The sequence below is a fragment of the Lemur catta genome, chromosome 19 (genome assembly GCF_020740605.2).
Source record: "Lemur catta isolate mLemCat1 chromosome 19, mLemCat1.pri, whole genome shotgun sequence".
In the NCBI taxonomy this organism is placed as follows: Eukaryota; Metazoa; Chordata; class Mammalia; order Primates; family Lemuridae; genus Lemur; species Lemur catta.
The window spans coordinates 14,242,682-14,260,576 of NC_059146.1; the positions used below are offsets into that span (position 1 = coordinate 14,242,682).

Here is a 17,895-nt window from a genome sequence, read left to right on the forward strand (position 1 = left end):
ACACTTTTAATTGTTCTTCATTAACTTGGTCTTTCTAGGTGGATAAAATTTGAAGAAAAAGTGGAACAGGGTGGGGAAAGATGGAGCAAGCCCCATGTGGCCACACTGTCCCTTCACAGCTTATTTGAGCTGAGGACGTGTATGGAGAAAGGATCCATCATGCTTGACCGGGAGGCTGCCTCTCTCCCACAGTTGGTGGGTAAGTACACCGTTTTAACTTCCTGCGACTTCTTCAGCTTTGCCTCCCCGTGTGTCTCCATCAATACAGATGGCGACTAGTGTAAGCAGAGCTGAATATTCTGTAGCATTTATTCTCTCTCTTTTATATTATAAAACTAGTGTGATTTATTGCAGAAAATTAGAAAAATACAGAGAAATATTAAGAAAAATGTAAAAAAAACCACCCATAATACCTCTTTCTGGTCATGGCCATTGTTAACATTTTAGAATATTTCCTTCCACATCTTCTCTCTTATGCTTTTCATTTTTATGTTATTTTCATTACCATTGGGATCGTATTGTATACGCATAGATTTGCATTCACTTTCTTCACTTATTAGCATAAGATTAATATTTTCAATAGAATGCCCTTACCAACCCACCCTTGGTTCTATTGGACTGGAAGTCTGGACGCTAGATTTCTAGAACTCTTGGACCTTATATTTGCATTGAGCTTCTCTGGACCTCAGTTTCACCATCTGAAAAACAGGGCTTAAATCCTCTGTGAGTAAGGAAATAGTCTACTTTCTGGGTTGGGCCTGATTATAGGTGAAAGTTAAGCCCGTTTAGTTGTGTGTAGAGAAATATTGTGTGGGGCAGGGATCTAGCAGGACCTTAAGGGTTGGTGACTGAGTCAGGTCACATTGGTGCCAAGTGTCATTTGTATCAGCACCAGCAAAGTTACTGAACTTCATGGTGCAGGGCACCTTTGTCACCTTTTGCAGTTAGTGTTGTGTGCATTGAATGTTAACTCGCCATGCTGAACACCTTGGGCACACATCACTGCATTCCAAATTGGAGTAATTGTTTTCTTTTTCTACCAAGAGCCTGGCCTATGTCGCCTTATTAATCTTCAGATCTAGATGTGCCAATGATCATGTTTTCCTTAAACAGAGATGCGGGTGCTCCACTTGTTCCTAGGAAAATTCCTGTAGGGCTGACTGTGCTTTCTGAAGGGGTGTGTGGTATTCCTTCCCTGGGTTTGTGGGGAAGAGGATGTGGATGATGGACCTGCAGAAAGCGACCCATGTAACATTCTTATGTAATTTCAGAATCACTGCAAGATTTCTTTGTATGTCTATATACAAAAGGCTTGTCTATGGCATCTATGTCTTTATAGACAATGTGAAGGCTACAGCATGTGTGTTGGAAGAAAAGATCAGCTGTCAAATGAGGCATATCTGGCTGATGTATATATACCCAATTCTTTTTCAGAGAGCTTGTTAGTTAGATTTGCAAAGAAGCCCCACGCTTTTCATGCATCTGAAGTATTTAAGGTACAAGTGTAGAAGGGAGAAGGACTAATGTGTGGATGGTAGATGGACAGAAATAATTATTTCATGCATGTATTTGGCAGTGGTACGTGAGCTTCTACAATGTGGCAGACACTGTTCTAGGCCTTGGATTAGGTTTGCAAATCTACCACTTTGTAAATGGGATCAGTTACAAATCCACGTAGGTACAAATCCACAGAGATAGTATATGATGAAGAAAGTACTGCTCTATGTAGAATTTTCCACCTGGAACAAGGCAGGAGAGGCTGAACATGGAGAGTTGATATGTGAAGAGAGATCTGGGACTATGGTACCTAGGGAGAGTAGAGCCCTTCTACAAAGGCAGAAGCAAACAGAAGGAGTGGTTTTTGGGGAGATTTGTTCCATTGACTTTTTTCATTTATTATAATCTGCAAGAGAGATTGTTATCCAAAAAGGTATCATGATTAGCAAAAATCAATCCAGTTTTTGAGTGAGAATTGTAATCTCTGCATCCTCAGGCTTTAAGAATTAACCTGGAACAAAGATGTCAGAAATTACACAAGTTCAAAAATAAATCAGAAGAAAAATGCAGGGCAAACTGGAGAAGCAGCTTGTGACTAGGCAATGTATAGGTGATCTAGGAGGTGAGCAAGCATCACCAGAAAGGTTCCTATATTAAAAAAACCAATCTTACCATGGTCATCATTACAGCCTGAAGTTTCCCTATTCAGAGATTCATTCCACTGAGCTCAAGGTTTGTCCTTTATTAAAACATACGTACCCCCTGGAAAGGGGGCATTACGTTAATTTCATGAGCTGCAGAGTGGTAGCATAGAAAGAATACTGGGATTTAAAGTTGGGGGCAGGAGGTTTAACTAAAGTTTACCTCCTACTAGCACAGGCAAGGCAAGTTACTTAATTCTCTTGGAGTCTTGGTTTCCTCATCTATAAAAGAAGGATGAAGCTGAACCTTTCAGGGTTGTTACAAGAATTAAATGAGCTCATCAGATGTAATTGTTACATGCTTACACGTCTATCTCGGTAGGAATTAGTTTATCCAGATCTTTCTGCATGTCACCTAGCCGAGGGCGGAGAGTAGACTGATAGAGTCAGATAGATGCTCAGTGACGTGATGAGAAGGAGAAAAGATTCTGAAAGGTGTGGTGGACAGAGCTGGAAACAACTGAGCAGCTTTTGCCATTCCTGCAGCTGATCAACAAGGGTGATGAAAGTCAAAGTTGGGTTACACACTTGGCCTTTTCTGTAAAACCGTCTCTGGGATCTTCAGCACCAGAAAGAGCCACCTTAAGGAGCTTCTGGTCTTTAGCAACTAATTGACCCCTTACGTGCAGTAGAAGACAGAATCCTGTGTTATATTGGGACGTCTTTAGCCAATGGCCAAAACAAGAAGCTCTGGTATTTACTACATTTAAGAGAGTTAAATGAAGCATTTTACATTCTCCCTTTCATTTTCCATCACTTTTTATTATCAGCTGTGAACTTTTTCTCTAACCTCCATGCATTTACTTGAAAAATTGTCATGACATGTTAAAATTAGAAACCACTGGGTCACTTTGAGGCATCATCACTCACTAATATGTTTGCACTGCGGTCCCTGGGGCGAGCCGGCAGAGAGCCAGGGCTGTCATTTCTGGAGCTGATACTACAGAAAAACAGCGCAGAGGCGACTCACACATCACAGGCAAAACAAAGGGGGAGAGAGGGCCAGATCTGCAGGAGTGGGGAGAAGAGCATGTTTGAAAGAGTATAACTGGCTACAAAGAAATGCTTTAAAACCCTCTGAAAGAATCAAAACCTTGCAGAGGGGAACACACGAAGGCAAAAAGCCCTTATTTCATTTTCAGTGATAAAAGATGGCACAATAACTGGAACACACCAGTCATCATTTGGATATTTAAAAGGAAGTCCTTTTCTAGCAGAGGATGGAGTGCAGTTGTTCTGTCCTGAGTCACGCTGGTAATTCCGAGTTGAGAATTATGCACGGTTAAGTCATAACCTGCATCTCCCCCGACAGCCGGATTTTATTCCAACAAAGGAGAAGAAAAAGAAATAACAGCAAGTGTGGTTATGTCAAACAAACAATAGGATGCTTTTCGTCTTTCTTTGCAGTCGCCCTGCTCCTCCTCTTCGGCCTGCCTCCAAGAGGCCCCCCTACCCTGCAGGTCCACGCGAGGCCATGAGCCACGGTGGGCGACGGTTTAAGCAGGTGTTAACTTCTCATCTAAAAAATTCAGCCTATTTTTGATTCTCCTCGGGACCTCTAGTTGGTTTTTTTTTTTTTTTTTCACGAGGAACCTCTTCTGAATGTTAATAGAAAAATTTAGCTTTAAAGTATTATAAAGGATAAAACATCATTTTCACAGATTATTTTAATAGCTTTATTATTAGTATCATCATCATAATTCTGCATTTAAAGAGTGTCATTCACATATGGAAACAAGTCTATGGCAATTTTCCTCCCCTCCTAAGTTAAAAAATATTTTAAGCCATTTTAGGTATTTTATTATGATGGGAAATGAATTGGGAAAATGTAGCTCTATTTTTGGAGTTCTCTCATTTTTATATTTAAAGGCATTCCTGAGCTGTGCACATTGGCAGATGTGTTAGTACTGTTATTTCTTACTTTTTACACCTTTTATATTTTCAAAATGGCAATATCTCTTTTCCTAATCACAAAACTAATGTATGTTCATTTTTAAATATGGAAAAATATAATGCACAAAAGTAAAAATACCCACTAATCTAATCTCTCAGAGTTATCCTCTCAGCATTTTCTCTGTGCAACTCTATTACACACATATAATTGATTTTACAAAATGGGATCCTACTCCATCATTTTAGCTTGCCCTTTTCTAAACTTAAGAACCTAATATGAATATTTTCCTATGTCATTAAATAGGAATATAAACATCATTTCGATGGCTGCAGAAATTTCCATAATGTAATACTGAGCCTTTAGGTTGCCTTCAAGTTTTAACTGTAAAGAAAAGAATGAACATCTTTGTTATATTTTTGTGAAGTTGATTATTTTTTTAGTATAGATTTCTAATGGTAGAATATTCAAAAGGTTTGAACATAGTAAAGAATCTTGATATGTATTTGCCAAATGACCTTCAAGAAAGTTTGCACTTGGTCAATACTGTGCTGTCATCGTCAGTATGTGGAATTGCCTATTGTACACACTCGTCACGTCATGCTGGGGGTTGATTCACCTTTTTGATTTTTACCACTTTGATTGATTAAACATGTCTCATAAGTCGTTATATTTGTATGAATTTATTTAAGTTGTCTTTGTTAATCTTGAAGTTGAATAATTGTTTATATATTTTTTTGGCTGTTCGTGTCTTTTAAGAATGTTTACATTCTTTGGCCATTTTTCTGTTGCATGGCCATCTTTCTCTTGGTTTGCAAGAGCTCTTTTTTTCTCTAGCGCTCACTTTTTATTTTTTTATTTTTTAATTTCAGCATATTATGGGGGTACAAGTTTGGGTTATGTATATTGCCCTTTGCCCCCCCAACCCCCCCCCCCCCTCCCCGGTCAGAGCTTCAAGCGTGTCCATCCTCTAGACGGTGCGCGTCGCACTCATTATGTATGTATACACCCATCCCCTGCCCCCCACATCTGCCCGACACCCGATTAATGTTATTCCTAAATGTGTAGAGCTCACTTCTTAAATAAAGAAAAATATTGTGTGATATGGAGAGAGGGATAAACTGTGAGCCAGAGAACCCGGTTTTATTTGGGTGTTTTTCCCCTAATTAGTCCATATCTGTGGGCAAGTCGTTTCTCTGGCCCTCTCTTTTCTCATCTGCATAACAAGAAGTTGAACTTGAGGTTCTCCCAGGTTCCTTTCCGCTCTGCTATCATTTACAGTTAACTGAAGGCTTACCTTCAGGGTAGCTGGGAAATGTTACTGCCTCCACTTTCCCTAGAAAGGTTTTGTAGTTTATGCTTAAAGAAATCCCTATCATGTGGGCCATTTCTATGGAAACTTAATGAAGGCCATAGGCCACACAGATGTTTTCGCCTGCTCGCAGTGGTGATTTCCAGGCACCAGTAACAGAGGGCTGGCTATGCCTGCACACGGATTAGTTTGAGATTTCAAGGGAGGGCAAGAATAGAGGGAGGCCCTGCCAGGAAGGACAGATAAGAACACTTTTAACCCACAACCCTGGAATTAGAGTAGGAGTTTGATAACATTTGTAGCAGATATGCTGGGGATGTTTATTTTTATGCTTCTTCTACAAAATGCACTTTCTGCTTTATAAAGACTTAAGGGGACAGCAGAAGGGTATTCTGTAGGCACCTAATTATTTTACTGTGGAAGAGAGGGTTAATTGTAATTACAGGATCAATTCTGAGAGTTTCTCTGAATGAGATTTATGTAGTTAAAAATACTCGGAGGTAAAGTCCGCTCTCAAACCAAAACATTCCTATGGGAGAAACTCTTCTTGTCTTGTCCAGGCTTCCCACCAACTGTCCAGTGTTATGTGACATATATGACATCTGTGTGAGGCATGAGATGGAAATTGCTGAATTCAGCCTCTGCTTGGCTTCCTAGTGGATTGTACACTATGTAAATCACCAGTTTCTAGCTATAGGCTGTGAGGCCAGTTCTGTGAGCGCTTGCTATGAAGATGGACTTCTGAGAAACGCAGTCATGTCCAAGCAAAGCTCTTTGAACATCTGTAACTTCTCTTTACAAAGAGGTGGGAATCTTTGAGAGGTGCTGTTACCCTACCAGTACCCATCCATTTTCTTGTCAGACTTTTGGAAAAAAATAAATTTTCTTCTCTTCTCTGCATTTGTATACTGGTTTGCCCAAGAGGAAAAGATGCCCAAGAAGAAAATATGGATGTGTGCTAGATGCATTCATGTACCAGGAAAGGAAGGCGTGAGATCCATTGTTCTGACTGTATGGGGACAGAAGCTCTACTTGCATATAGTCAGGTGGCCTCCTGCCAATGTATATCTTGCACAGATTCTGTAAGGTTTTGTCCTCAGCCCCTTCTGGGTGGAGATAAATGTTGGCCTGCTATGCAGATGTTAGTGTAGGATGCACCAGCCTACATTTATGCCATACTGTTGACATGCTGACTTCCGAGAAAGAGGATTTCTTATTTTCTTTTGGAGTAAGAACTTGTCCTTCAGCAGAGCAACACATGGAGCAATTTCTATAAAACACAGGCATCTTTTTAGTTAAAATTGTACTAAAAAAGAGCTAAAAGAAATTTAAATTTTTTTTGTAGTAAAGCTAAGCTATTAAAATTTCATAAGAAATTCTAGTGAGGTTATACTTTAATGGAAATATATTGGCCTGAACAAGTACAATAAGCCTCCCTTTTTGAAAAAGACTAAGCCATAATTTTGTGGTTTAATCTTTCTTTCATTGGATTAATTGGTGTTCAAATCTGATATTGGGAAAGATATTGTTTTCTTTTACCTTATTCTATTATAAACAAAATATAACATTACCAAAGAGTTTGGGAAAATAGATTTTAAAAAATCAATAATCTCCTTACTTTAAATTTTGCATATTCTCTTCAATTTTTCCATATCATTTATGTTTCTGATACATTTGATATGAGTACATGAAATTTTTGAATCTTACCTTTTTAAATTTAAAAATATAAATTACTGACTTACTGTGTTACTTATAGAAGAGTTTGATTTATGATAACTAGGAGTGAAAAAATGAACAAGACAATTCTGCCTAAACATAAAATTAATACTGTAATATTTATAACTCTCTCATTAATGCCAGTGTCTCTGTATCCTGAATTTTTACCCTTTACATGAAGTGGAAAGTTGGAAATTTGTAAAACAATATATCCATGTTAAATTTGAGGGTGACATTAAGAAAGAGCAAAAAATTAACTTCGTGGTCTTGTTGACTGAGTTTTGTTTTTCGCTTTTGTTTTGCTTTGTTTTTGTATCAGAGATGATTGTTGACCATCAGATTGAGACAGGCCTATTGAAACCTGACCTTAAGGATAAGGTGACCTACACTTTGCTCCGGAAGCACCGGCATCAAACCAAGAAATCCAACCTTCGGTCCCTGGCTGACATTGGGAAGACAGTCTCGAGTGCAAGTAGGATGTTTACCAACCCTGATAATGGTAATGGGGCCCCAGGTGGCTGCTGCTTTCTCTGACCTGTCTTACTCACCTTTACTCCATCTCTTGTCATTTTCTTTTTTAACCCCTCTCCATATTTCTTCTTTTCTCGAGTTCATATGCCACAGCCATTTCATAATCACATTTTTGGGTCCAAACTGGGCAGGTTTGCAGTCTTGCTGGAAAGATTTCAGCAGTTATTGATGGGCTTGGAAACACCATGGTACCTTGTTTGCCCCATGTACATCTATCCTACTTGGCTGTTATGGTTTGGGAATGACTCTGTGATGAAACAACTGGGTGTTTCAGATGAACCAGCAAACTCGTCGATTATTGACCTCATCAGGGCCTATGTTTCAACATGGTGGTTTGCCACATTAGGAGGAGGATAGTCAGATATGATAAATACCTTGACATCTCATTCACAAAGTGCTTGCTTGGTGTGTGAAATGTATGAAATGCTTGGTGTCCAGCTTGTATAAATGATCACTTTATCAAAGTAAGACTCAATGTTTATTTTTTTACCACTTAAAACAACCAATCTGTTCTCTTTATATGTGATAATGATAGTCAGATGTGAGAATAATTATTCAAGATGGGATATTAACCCCAGTGTTTTACAACAGGGGAAGGCACTGTGTCTTTTTTTATACTTTATTGCATTTACCAGAGTTTCCTGTAAAGTGTCTATCTTCTGTATCATTGTCTTTGTTTCAAATAAATTTCATGATTGGGTGAAATCTGAGAAGGGAGAAGTCAATTTCCATGAAGTATGGGAAAGGAAGACGTGGTAGAAAGAGTTGCTAAGCCCTGGTCTGGTGGGACTAGGTCTAGACTCCCATCCCACCCCCAATCTTTTTTAGTAGTAAAAAAAATGAGCAAATAAAGGGTGATTTTAATTTATTGCCCTCAGCTGCACTTTCAGAATAACATAAAACATATATTCATGGAAAAGGTGGCTTCAGTGAATTGTATAAACTGAATTTCAACTCTGCCACTCCATTTCTGGAAATGGAGTTTTTTGACTTAAAGTTAATGGTTGGCTGAGAGAAAGCTGACTATTAGCAAACTTTTTCTGGCATAGTGTTTAAAGCAAAACTGGCTATAAGCAAATAATTAAAATAAAATACTCTTTATTAAAAACATTCACAAAAAAGAATCTAATCTAAAACTTTCCTACTACAATTTGATGGTTCTGTTGTTACCTGGAATATAGTTGCTGATAGGAGATGTTTTGATTTTTGTGTCTCCTCTGTGTTTTTTGTTTTTTTTTTAATGGTGTTTTTGAAAAAGGGGTTGTCTAATGTTTGGAAAGGCTATAGGATGAGTAGTTTGTTATAACTGATGTCACAAATATTTCATTTTAAGCAACCACCCATATTTTTGAAATTATGGCGATTAAAGTTGAAGTCCTTCTTTTCTATTTTATTTCATAATACTCTTCCTCATATAAATGAAATTCTAATATTTGGAGATTTTTTTTTTATCATAAGGTTGGTGGTAGTATTAAGAAGTAGGCAAGTGCCTTATTTTCAAATATTGCTATATTTGCAAAAAGAAGAGGAATGAATATGGCAGTCCAGGAGTCTTTCTACCTGTGCAGTGGACTTCATTTTCATGGAGCTGCAGGCAGTGTAGAAATTAGGCACAAATGGGTCTTGGAGGCCAGTTATCTTTTGCTTTAGGAGAAAATATTTGGATGTGGACTACAACTGATGAGTTGATAGCATGTGTCATTCAACGTTTATCTTATCAGTAGATCTCTGTACTTCAGAGGGAAGTTGAAATTGCCTTGGTGATTTACCTTTTCACTTGTGAAATGTTCTATAGGCTGGGCAGAAAGCAAACAGGAAGGGCAGGCCGTTCTTTTCCCGTTCTTCAGCTGATCAGCTTACACCCTGAAGTGTGGATACCGTTAGGCCTTCTAAACATGCTATTGTTGTCCTTAGTGCTGCCTACCTTCTTTTAAATATCCAGAGGCACGATATCGCTCTGAGAAATCCTATAGCAATGAATTTCACGTGCCTCCAAGCTACGTTATTATAACTTATCAGATGGCAATTTTTTGCCTTTCTAAAAGGTGCTTGTCCTTCACTTGCAAGTTTACACAGTTACCTGCATATCTTAGGGTTTAATTACTTAATATCTTTAACAACTATGAAATGTTCTTAGAATAAATTTTTAAAATAAAGAATCATAGAACTACTAGAAGTAGAATTATTGCTACTGTTTTAATAAACCAGAATCTTACCTCTATTGTAGTTGGAGCTAGATTCCAATATCTCCATGTGTTAGAAATGATAAAACCTAGATGAATTTAAGTCACCTCAGTGTCCTTCTGTTGCAGGCTAGACTCAGTGACATTGCCCACTTTAGTTATGCTAGCAACAGTGTAATAAATCGCTGAAATTTGTAGAGATGACTTCAGAGTTGAGAATTTTTTCATTTCCCAGTGGTGTGGGAGCCAGCCAACTCTTATCTACTTACAAGAATGAATTGTTACCAGGGATTTTGCAAGCTGGTTGTTAAATACAGCTCCTATTAAAAATTAAATTATATAAACATGGAATTAAATATATTAAAAACAAAGATTATAAAAACTCAAAATTCACTGCTTTCTACTTATTTCACTACATTTTACCATAATCTATGCTCTTGAGATGATTTTCATCTACTGTATCTGCATGGTACTATAAAATGGTGTGCTACTGTGCATCTGTCCCCGGCTCTGCATTCAGTGACTGTATATTGGTAGCTTGAAATCAGCCACGATGGTAGTATTTACACCACAGAAATCAGCAAAGGCTACAGATCAGGGCTCGATTATTTACTTTTTTTGTCAGTTGTCTCTAGACTTAAAAAAGGGATGGAGAAAATGCTAATAATACAGATTAAACTTAAAAGTATGTAGTGTGTATAGCTGCTAAAATCTGAATTGCAGAAAAAAATTGAAGACTTTTTTTCCTGATAATCAAAAACTATTATTCAGTGTAGCAAAAGTTACCCACATCATTGACAAGTGAGTGCAGTCTGATAAATTTCTTCATTGTTTCATTTTTGCCTTACTTAACGTACGTGAATACTATTAATCATCATGGATATTAGAACTAAGTTCATTTACCAGTGGCAACTGTAAGTTAGCTACTGGTGCAAGAGTTAGGCAAAGATCAACAAAAGTATTGTGTGAGAATCACCTGGCTATACATAATTTGTAATAGAGTATTGTGCATTTTGCTATTATTTGTACAATGTGTGCTACATGTCCTTTATAGCAGTATAAAATTTACTACACATACACATAAACATGTATATTTTTTCCCCTATATGCTGGTTTTCACACATTTACTAGCACACCACTGTCATTATCCATAACTAAAGACTAACTGTCATCTTTTAGGATCCTAGTGTGGCTTGATGTTCAAGATGATTGAGTGTTTTTCAAAAGGAATGAAAAATATTTATATTTGTACTACATCACAGAATAATCAGGCTGGCTTCCAAGATGTTAATTTTTGTGAAATTGCTCCTTGTCTGAGACATCTGTGGATTCTGATGGATGTGTCCTCCAGGTACTAAACTTCAGGCAGGTGCTATAATTTCTCAATGTGTTAATTGAGGCATTTCTATGGAGTTAGTGTTGCATGAAGAAATTAATGAGGTTTTAGTTTCCTCTGGTGTTGGATTTTCCTTTACCTACTCTTTATTTCTCACTATTGTTTTAGGTGAAATTGCCTATATGAAATTGCCATTTTTGTGGGTAAAATCAACTTGATTATCAGCAGTTTAACATAGTTCTACCTAATAATTTGGTCTGTGATACTTAGATAATAGTTGTATATCACTTTGGTTTATTATGAAAAAATAATGTTTAAGCCTGGGAACAATTCCTTGGTAGTATTTAAAAATCAAGTAAGATATACTTAGTTTGCTTTTTATTAGGAAGTGAAAGTAAAGTTTATACTCAATTGATATTCATTCAATATTTAGTAAGAGTTTTATGACAAGGTTAACCGATAGCTGCATTTAAAAAAAATCTTGGTTTGTAAGATGATCTGATTTTTAAAAATATCATTTACCATTTAAATGGATACTTTTGGTATGTATTTTCTTACTCTAAAGTGTACAAAAGATGACTGAGACCTGATTTAAAGATCAAAACCAACAAGAAATCTGGATTTGAATATTCACTTTTCACTATCTTAGTGGAAATTTGGGTAAAGCCATCATCGGTTTGTTCTTTTCCTGACTTCTTCCTTCCCCTGCCTAGATTACCATAAAGGTCAGTTCCTTGCCCTCCATGGTCTGGGAGTGCACATGCTCTTTATTGAGAATTGGCATTGGTCATCTAGTTGGACCTAGAATATGGATTTCATTTTTCCCCAATACAATTTCATGATCTCAGGTTTTAGTAGTGAAAACTTGTTTCCTTTTTTTCAATAAAAAAATTGGAAAGGTAATTTTTCACACTCAGTTCTGATGTCTGCAAAAGAGAGAGAATGAAAATTAAATGAGAAGATAGATATAAAGTGTTTAGAATGGCAACTGGCACATAGTAATCACTCAGTGAAGGTTATTAAATTATATACAATACGTTTAAGCACAATTGGGGAAGAAAATTCTCCTGTGGAGTAGGAGTGGCTTCTGGACTGATATTTTCTGTGTAGCTTACCATTTGGAAAGAAACCCATGGGTAGGTATGGTGCTGATTTATTTCCTCTGCCCTTCGGTAAGTGATACCAATACTCTTTCATTAGCAATGGGAGGTGAGGAAGCCCTTTCTCAGCAGAGCCCTCCTACAGAATAGGCTGTCCCCTTCAGTGGTTTTACTCTTTGTTGAATGGCTGTCAGGGGAGCCCTCGGCCACCCTGGAGAGACTCTACACAGCTGCTGCATCAGGCAGACGAGGAGTTGGAGCAGGTGGCCAGCTGCCTCTAGGCCGCATGCTGCCCCCACCCCCCGCCATCCTTTCTCCTGGTACTTCGTGGCCTCTTCTGTATTTATAGAGACCCAGGGTCTGCTCCAGATTTAACCTCTGGGTTTCATCTTCAGTTCACACCTTCCCCTCCTTTTTTCTCTGCCAAGTATAAAAAAATGTGCTCCATTTGCTCCCACTCCTTGTTGCCACCACTTACTCCTGAGCCTGGACTCCTCTTTCTAAGGTTATCCACCAGGCAGGCTGCCACTGCCTGGCTCTCTTCCACACTGCAGTTGTGACAGAAGCACGTGGCCCCTGTAGGTACTGCTAAACAGTATAATACGTTGCTGTGACCTACAGTGACATGGATAGTATTTGGCAATGCAGAACAAACAATGGAAAGAAATCAAATATTTGTCATTGTTAACAGATATTCTAGGCTCCATTGAAGTGTGAGTGGTATTAGTTGGGCTGTTGTTGCATGGAATCTGATCTGAGGTTGGGCCTGTTCAAACTATTTGGTTTGGATGTTGAATCAAGCCACCTTGACGCTGGCATGTACTGGGTCTGGCTGAGACCACCGCCAGGTTTGGCAGCTTTCTCATTCCCTTCAGAAATTCTTAGCTTTTTGTCTGGGCTTTGGATTCCAGCTTGCCCAGTTGTCTCTGGGTGGGTTGTTCTCCTTTGCAGGCCCCCTGCCCCATACCCTTGAATTCTCCTGGAATCAGCGGGTGAGGCAGGCATTTCCCCAACTGAGCTCAAAGGTTCTGTTCCTCTGAAACAGGCTGTGATGCTTCTGTAGTTCTGAAATGGATCAGCTGACATCTTGCAACTCTCAGGCCCATAGCACCTCAAGATTAGAGTCATCTTCCTAGGTGCCTTTCTGCATAGAGTTAACTCCTTCCAAAACCTGACAACACACATCCATCTGTTCTGTTCGGGACTCTCATTCTCCGTTCATTTTCACAGCACAGATGAATGTCCTGACCAGAACCCAAGTGAGGATCAAACTTTTCCCAACCTTAGAATAAATGATCCAATCTATGGCAAGTTTCAAGTAAAGTGCCTGAGTGAAAATATTTCTTAGTAACAATAGCTACTATGGTTATTGCTATTATTATATTTCTAATTCATCCATCAGACACCATGCTTATCTTTTTTTTTCCAGGCCGGTGACTGATTTGCCAGATTTATAATATTCAGATCTTTAAGTAAACAACATATTTTTCTCTAAGAGTCATTTCTTCCCAGTATTTACTAATCTATTCCATCCTTTATGGCATTGAAGATTCAGGCTTAAGAGGTATATCATAAGTGAGTGCCTATTTTTTTTTGACACTAAAGGCCTGTTTATAATCTTGTTCTTGAAGACATGGCACCATCTTTTCCAGGGTTTTATCCAAGTCTTAATATTTAGTAGCCGTGTGATTGTGAATAATTTACATAATCTCCTTGAGCCTCAGTTTTTATATCTGTAAAATAGGGGTAGCAGTGTCTTATTCTGTGTATGTAGCCGGGAATAAATAAGATGTCTTTATGAAAAGTGTTAAATAAGCATGATGGGAAGTCCCGCTCTGTCTTAGTGCATTCAGGCTGCTGTAATAAAATACTTTAGGCTGAGTAGTTTATGAACAAAGACATTTATTGTTGACAGCTCTGGGGGCTGGTAAGTCCAACATCAAGGTGCCAGCAGATTTGGTGTCTGGGGAAGCCTCTTTCTCATAGACAGCACCTTTATGTGTCCTCACAAGGGGGAAGGGGCAAACGGTCTCCTTCAATCCTCTTTCATAAGGGCACTAATTCCATTCAGGAGGGTGGAGACCTTATGACCTAATCACCTACTGAAGACGTCATCTTTTGATGCTACTGCACTGGAAATTAGCCTTTAGCCCGAATCTTGGGGAGACACAAACATTCAGATCATAGCACACTGTAAGGGACAGCTCTTATTCAGATCTATTTTAAGGAAAAGCAAATTGGTAACTTTCAGATTTAAAATGAGGGCAGAGCTTCAATTCACCACCATTATTTTGTATTCTATTATTTTCTCTCAGCTTTTTTTCCCCCATGACTCCATATATGAAAATATTCTTGGAGTTTTATTTTTAAAATAGTCCTACTTTCACTATCAACTTTATAGATGCCAAATAATACATACTAAGTTGTCACTCATGGGCTTTATAGTATTTTAAATTCAGAGGATAAAGATTCATCATTATGTCTAAGCTGTGATAGTTCTTAACTGTCAATAAATGATACACATATAGCAGGATGTTACCATGAAATAAACATATTTTTAAATTTTACTACTTGCTAGTTTGTTTTATACCAGCCAGGGCCTATGATAGAGTAAATGAACCAGAATGATTCTATTTGTTTTATTCTACATCATATGAGTACTCTCTTTTTCATTTTCCCCTCATCAGAAAAGTGATGTATTTAAAGGACACTGAACTGATTTGCTACTGCCAACCTTGAGTAAATTGTCTTCCTAGGCCTGAGCTCCTCAGTAGGGTCGCCCTTGCTAAGTCCAGTATCCCCAGCCTCATGTTGCTCTGAGGGGAGTAGGGGAGTGTAGGCACAGACCTGGGGTCACATCCTGGGCTCTGTGAAAGCGACATAAAGGGAAGAGGAGAGGGAAGGAGAGGGAAAGTGAGGAGCGAAAAAGGAAGGGAAGATAGAGATATGAGATGTGAGCACAGTGGACTCCTTTATCATGTCTTTCTAAAAGGAAAAAAAAAAAGAGGGGATAAAATTAAAGTCTTCCAGGAATGACTAAGCATGCCTCATTCTACTCAAACCCTCTCTCAGTACAAATACAAAAACCAAAAAGGAGATCTTTTCTGGTTTGCGAACCTAGTTTCTTAAAAATCCCATTTTGAATTTAAAGTTGAATTTAAATTAGGCCAAGATTGTTGTCTTTAGTGTTTCCAACACCCTTCAGGATGTTAAACAAAGGAAAATTCATTCCATTAATGATATTAGTAGCAGCACCAACAATAATATCTCCCGTTATTTGAGCGCCTGGTATATACTAGGCATTGTTGCCTATGATGTTTCTAATGTATATATCATTATCTCCATTTGCAGATGAAAAACATGAAGCTCAGAAATATAAAATAACTTGCCCAGGCATAATAAATGGAGGAACCTAGTGTACTTACTGACAATATACTAATTCAATTCAAATACAAAGGGAATGACCCTTTTCAACCATAGTTTATTTCCCCACACATCACTGAGGCCAGGTCTCTTGTTTTGTGTCATCACAGTGACGCCAAAGGGCTCTGGAGGCCATTCTACATCTAGGCAGGAATGCACAGCAAACATGGCAGACAGGTGAATGTTCTTCGGCATTCCAGGTGGAGGTTTCCAGGCACTGTGTCTCATGCATTTATAGGTGAGGTGCTGCTATAGTCTTGGGTTAGGTTTCTTGGCTAAATAGCTTGTAGGCATAGTATGTGCTCAGTAACTATTTGAACGTCTAACATTGCCATCCAAAAGAGTCCTAAAACTTTACCAAAAACAAAGTTTATTTTCGTCTTTAATGGCATTGTTTAAAAAAGGCATTTTGCTGGAGAACTTTTTTTGGTCTCTTTGCATGATTCAAGTTGGAGACACCCTCACATGAACAGATTTAGGATTGATGGTTTTGGACAAGTTGGTTCTCAAGGGGAACATGAATCATTAAAAAAAAAATCCTCCTCACAACACCTTTTTCTACAGTCTAGATATTGGAAACCATCACTCAAAAATCTTTGGAGCTCTATCTTTCCTCATCAAGTTACAATGATACAAACCAATTTCTACCTTGTTTATGCCTGAAGTCAGGCAAAAGTGATATAATAGAGACTATGTAAGATAGTAGCAAAGCTAAATAGTTTATTTTTGCAGCTCAAGCATAGATGAGGTACAATGAAAGCATTATTTGGAAAAGGTGTACATGATAAATCATTCTAATGGCATAATTATAGAAATTACATCAGCTCTAGCTTTAGGAACAACTTTTCAAAATCTAATCTGTGGAGTTAATTTATGAAGACGAAAGCAGTATGAAAGGGTTACAGAGTTTGTATCTCTTCCTGCACAGAAGTACACAGAGGGTCCAACAAATAAAAATGAGGAATTTGCCAGTGTAAGTAACGGGGACTGTGGGCCTCCCAGTTTTCATGAGGGGGAGCAGCCAGATGGCTCCATTCACTTTGCTGAAGACAGGTGCCAAGTCTCTATGGGCAGTTCCATTTTCATGCCTGTCTTTGGAGCCAGGCTCTTTGCTCGTGAGTGCGGGCTCCATTCCACTATCTCCTTGATGGTGAGGCTCAGTGGCAGTGGAGGCTGTATATGCAAAAAGAAGTTTCCAGCTTTAATTCCCAAAAAATAACATGCTGACATATTGAGGGGAGAGGAGGAGAGAGAAGCCGTTGGGAAGAGTTATCAGCATCTGAGTTTTGCACTTACTTTAGAAACAAGCCATGGTATCAGTGATAAAATTGGGGGAGCTACATACTCATTAGAAACTAAAGGAATGCGAATTCTAATTCTAAAGGAATCAGAAGCTAAAGGAAACTTCTTTTGAAGAAATTTGTTTTGTATTACCAACCTCTGTCAGTTCTCATGAAGCTGGCTTTTCAGCAGGTCTTTGCTTGGGTCTAGATAAAATAGGTGCCAGTTGTTTAGCCTCTTTTGTTTCATTTACCTGAACCTGCAGGAGTATTGGGCTCTTTAGGCAGGTCATTTAGTTGTCAAAAGAAATAGAAGGGGAAACTTGGTCAGTATGATAATATACATTTCTAAATGCCTCCCTCTTGACAAAAGCAATTTTGGAATAATCTCAACTGATTTATTTCCCTTTTTCATTTTTTCTTAGTGCAATAAAAACTTGCAAAGAACTTCAATTATGGGAAACAATTAAAAATTCAGATTGCAGAGAGAAGACATCAGATTTGCCTCAAACAGGTGCTGGTACAGATGGCCTGCTCACAAGTCCTGGCTTTATTTACAGCTTTTAAACACAGACAGATAAATTGACAAAAATGTTTCTGGATTTTATAATGTGCTGAATGCCCAAATCTGGCCATAAACTTACATTAATTTGTAAATGGTTCAATTTAAAACTTGACCTCCCAAGTCACCGGTAGCCTTAAAGAGCCCATTTGTCTGCCCTGTCGTTTGGACACTTGTGTGAATAGATCATCTAATATTTGCTTTTGATTGGATATGCTTTAATTGTTTATTGCCTTGATCATTTAATGACTGTCTTTATTATTAAGGAAAAAAAGCTCTCTCAAGTCAAATCGCTTGTAGTCTGCGATTTCCAACCTCATTTTTCCTTGAAGGATAATTATGCTGTCCATTTCTTACTAGCCT

At 38.2% G+C, this 17,895-nt stretch overlaps 1 protein-coding gene across 1 annotated transcript in view; it reads left to right on the forward strand.

Annotated features, from left to right (window-relative positions):
- SLC4A4 (solute carrier family 4 member 4) overlaps positions 1 to 17,895 on the forward strand; it is a 324,449-nt gene that overhangs the window by 149,249 nt on the left and 157,305 nt on the right. Inside the window, exons 5-6 of the mRNA XM_045531644.1 lie at positions 39 to 199; positions 7,437 to 7,616. Of these exons, the coding sequence (XP_045387600.1) occupies positions 39 to 199; positions 7,437 to 7,616 (341 nt within the window). The remainder of the gene's footprint in view (positions 1 to 38; positions 200 to 7,436; positions 7,617 to 17,895) is intronic.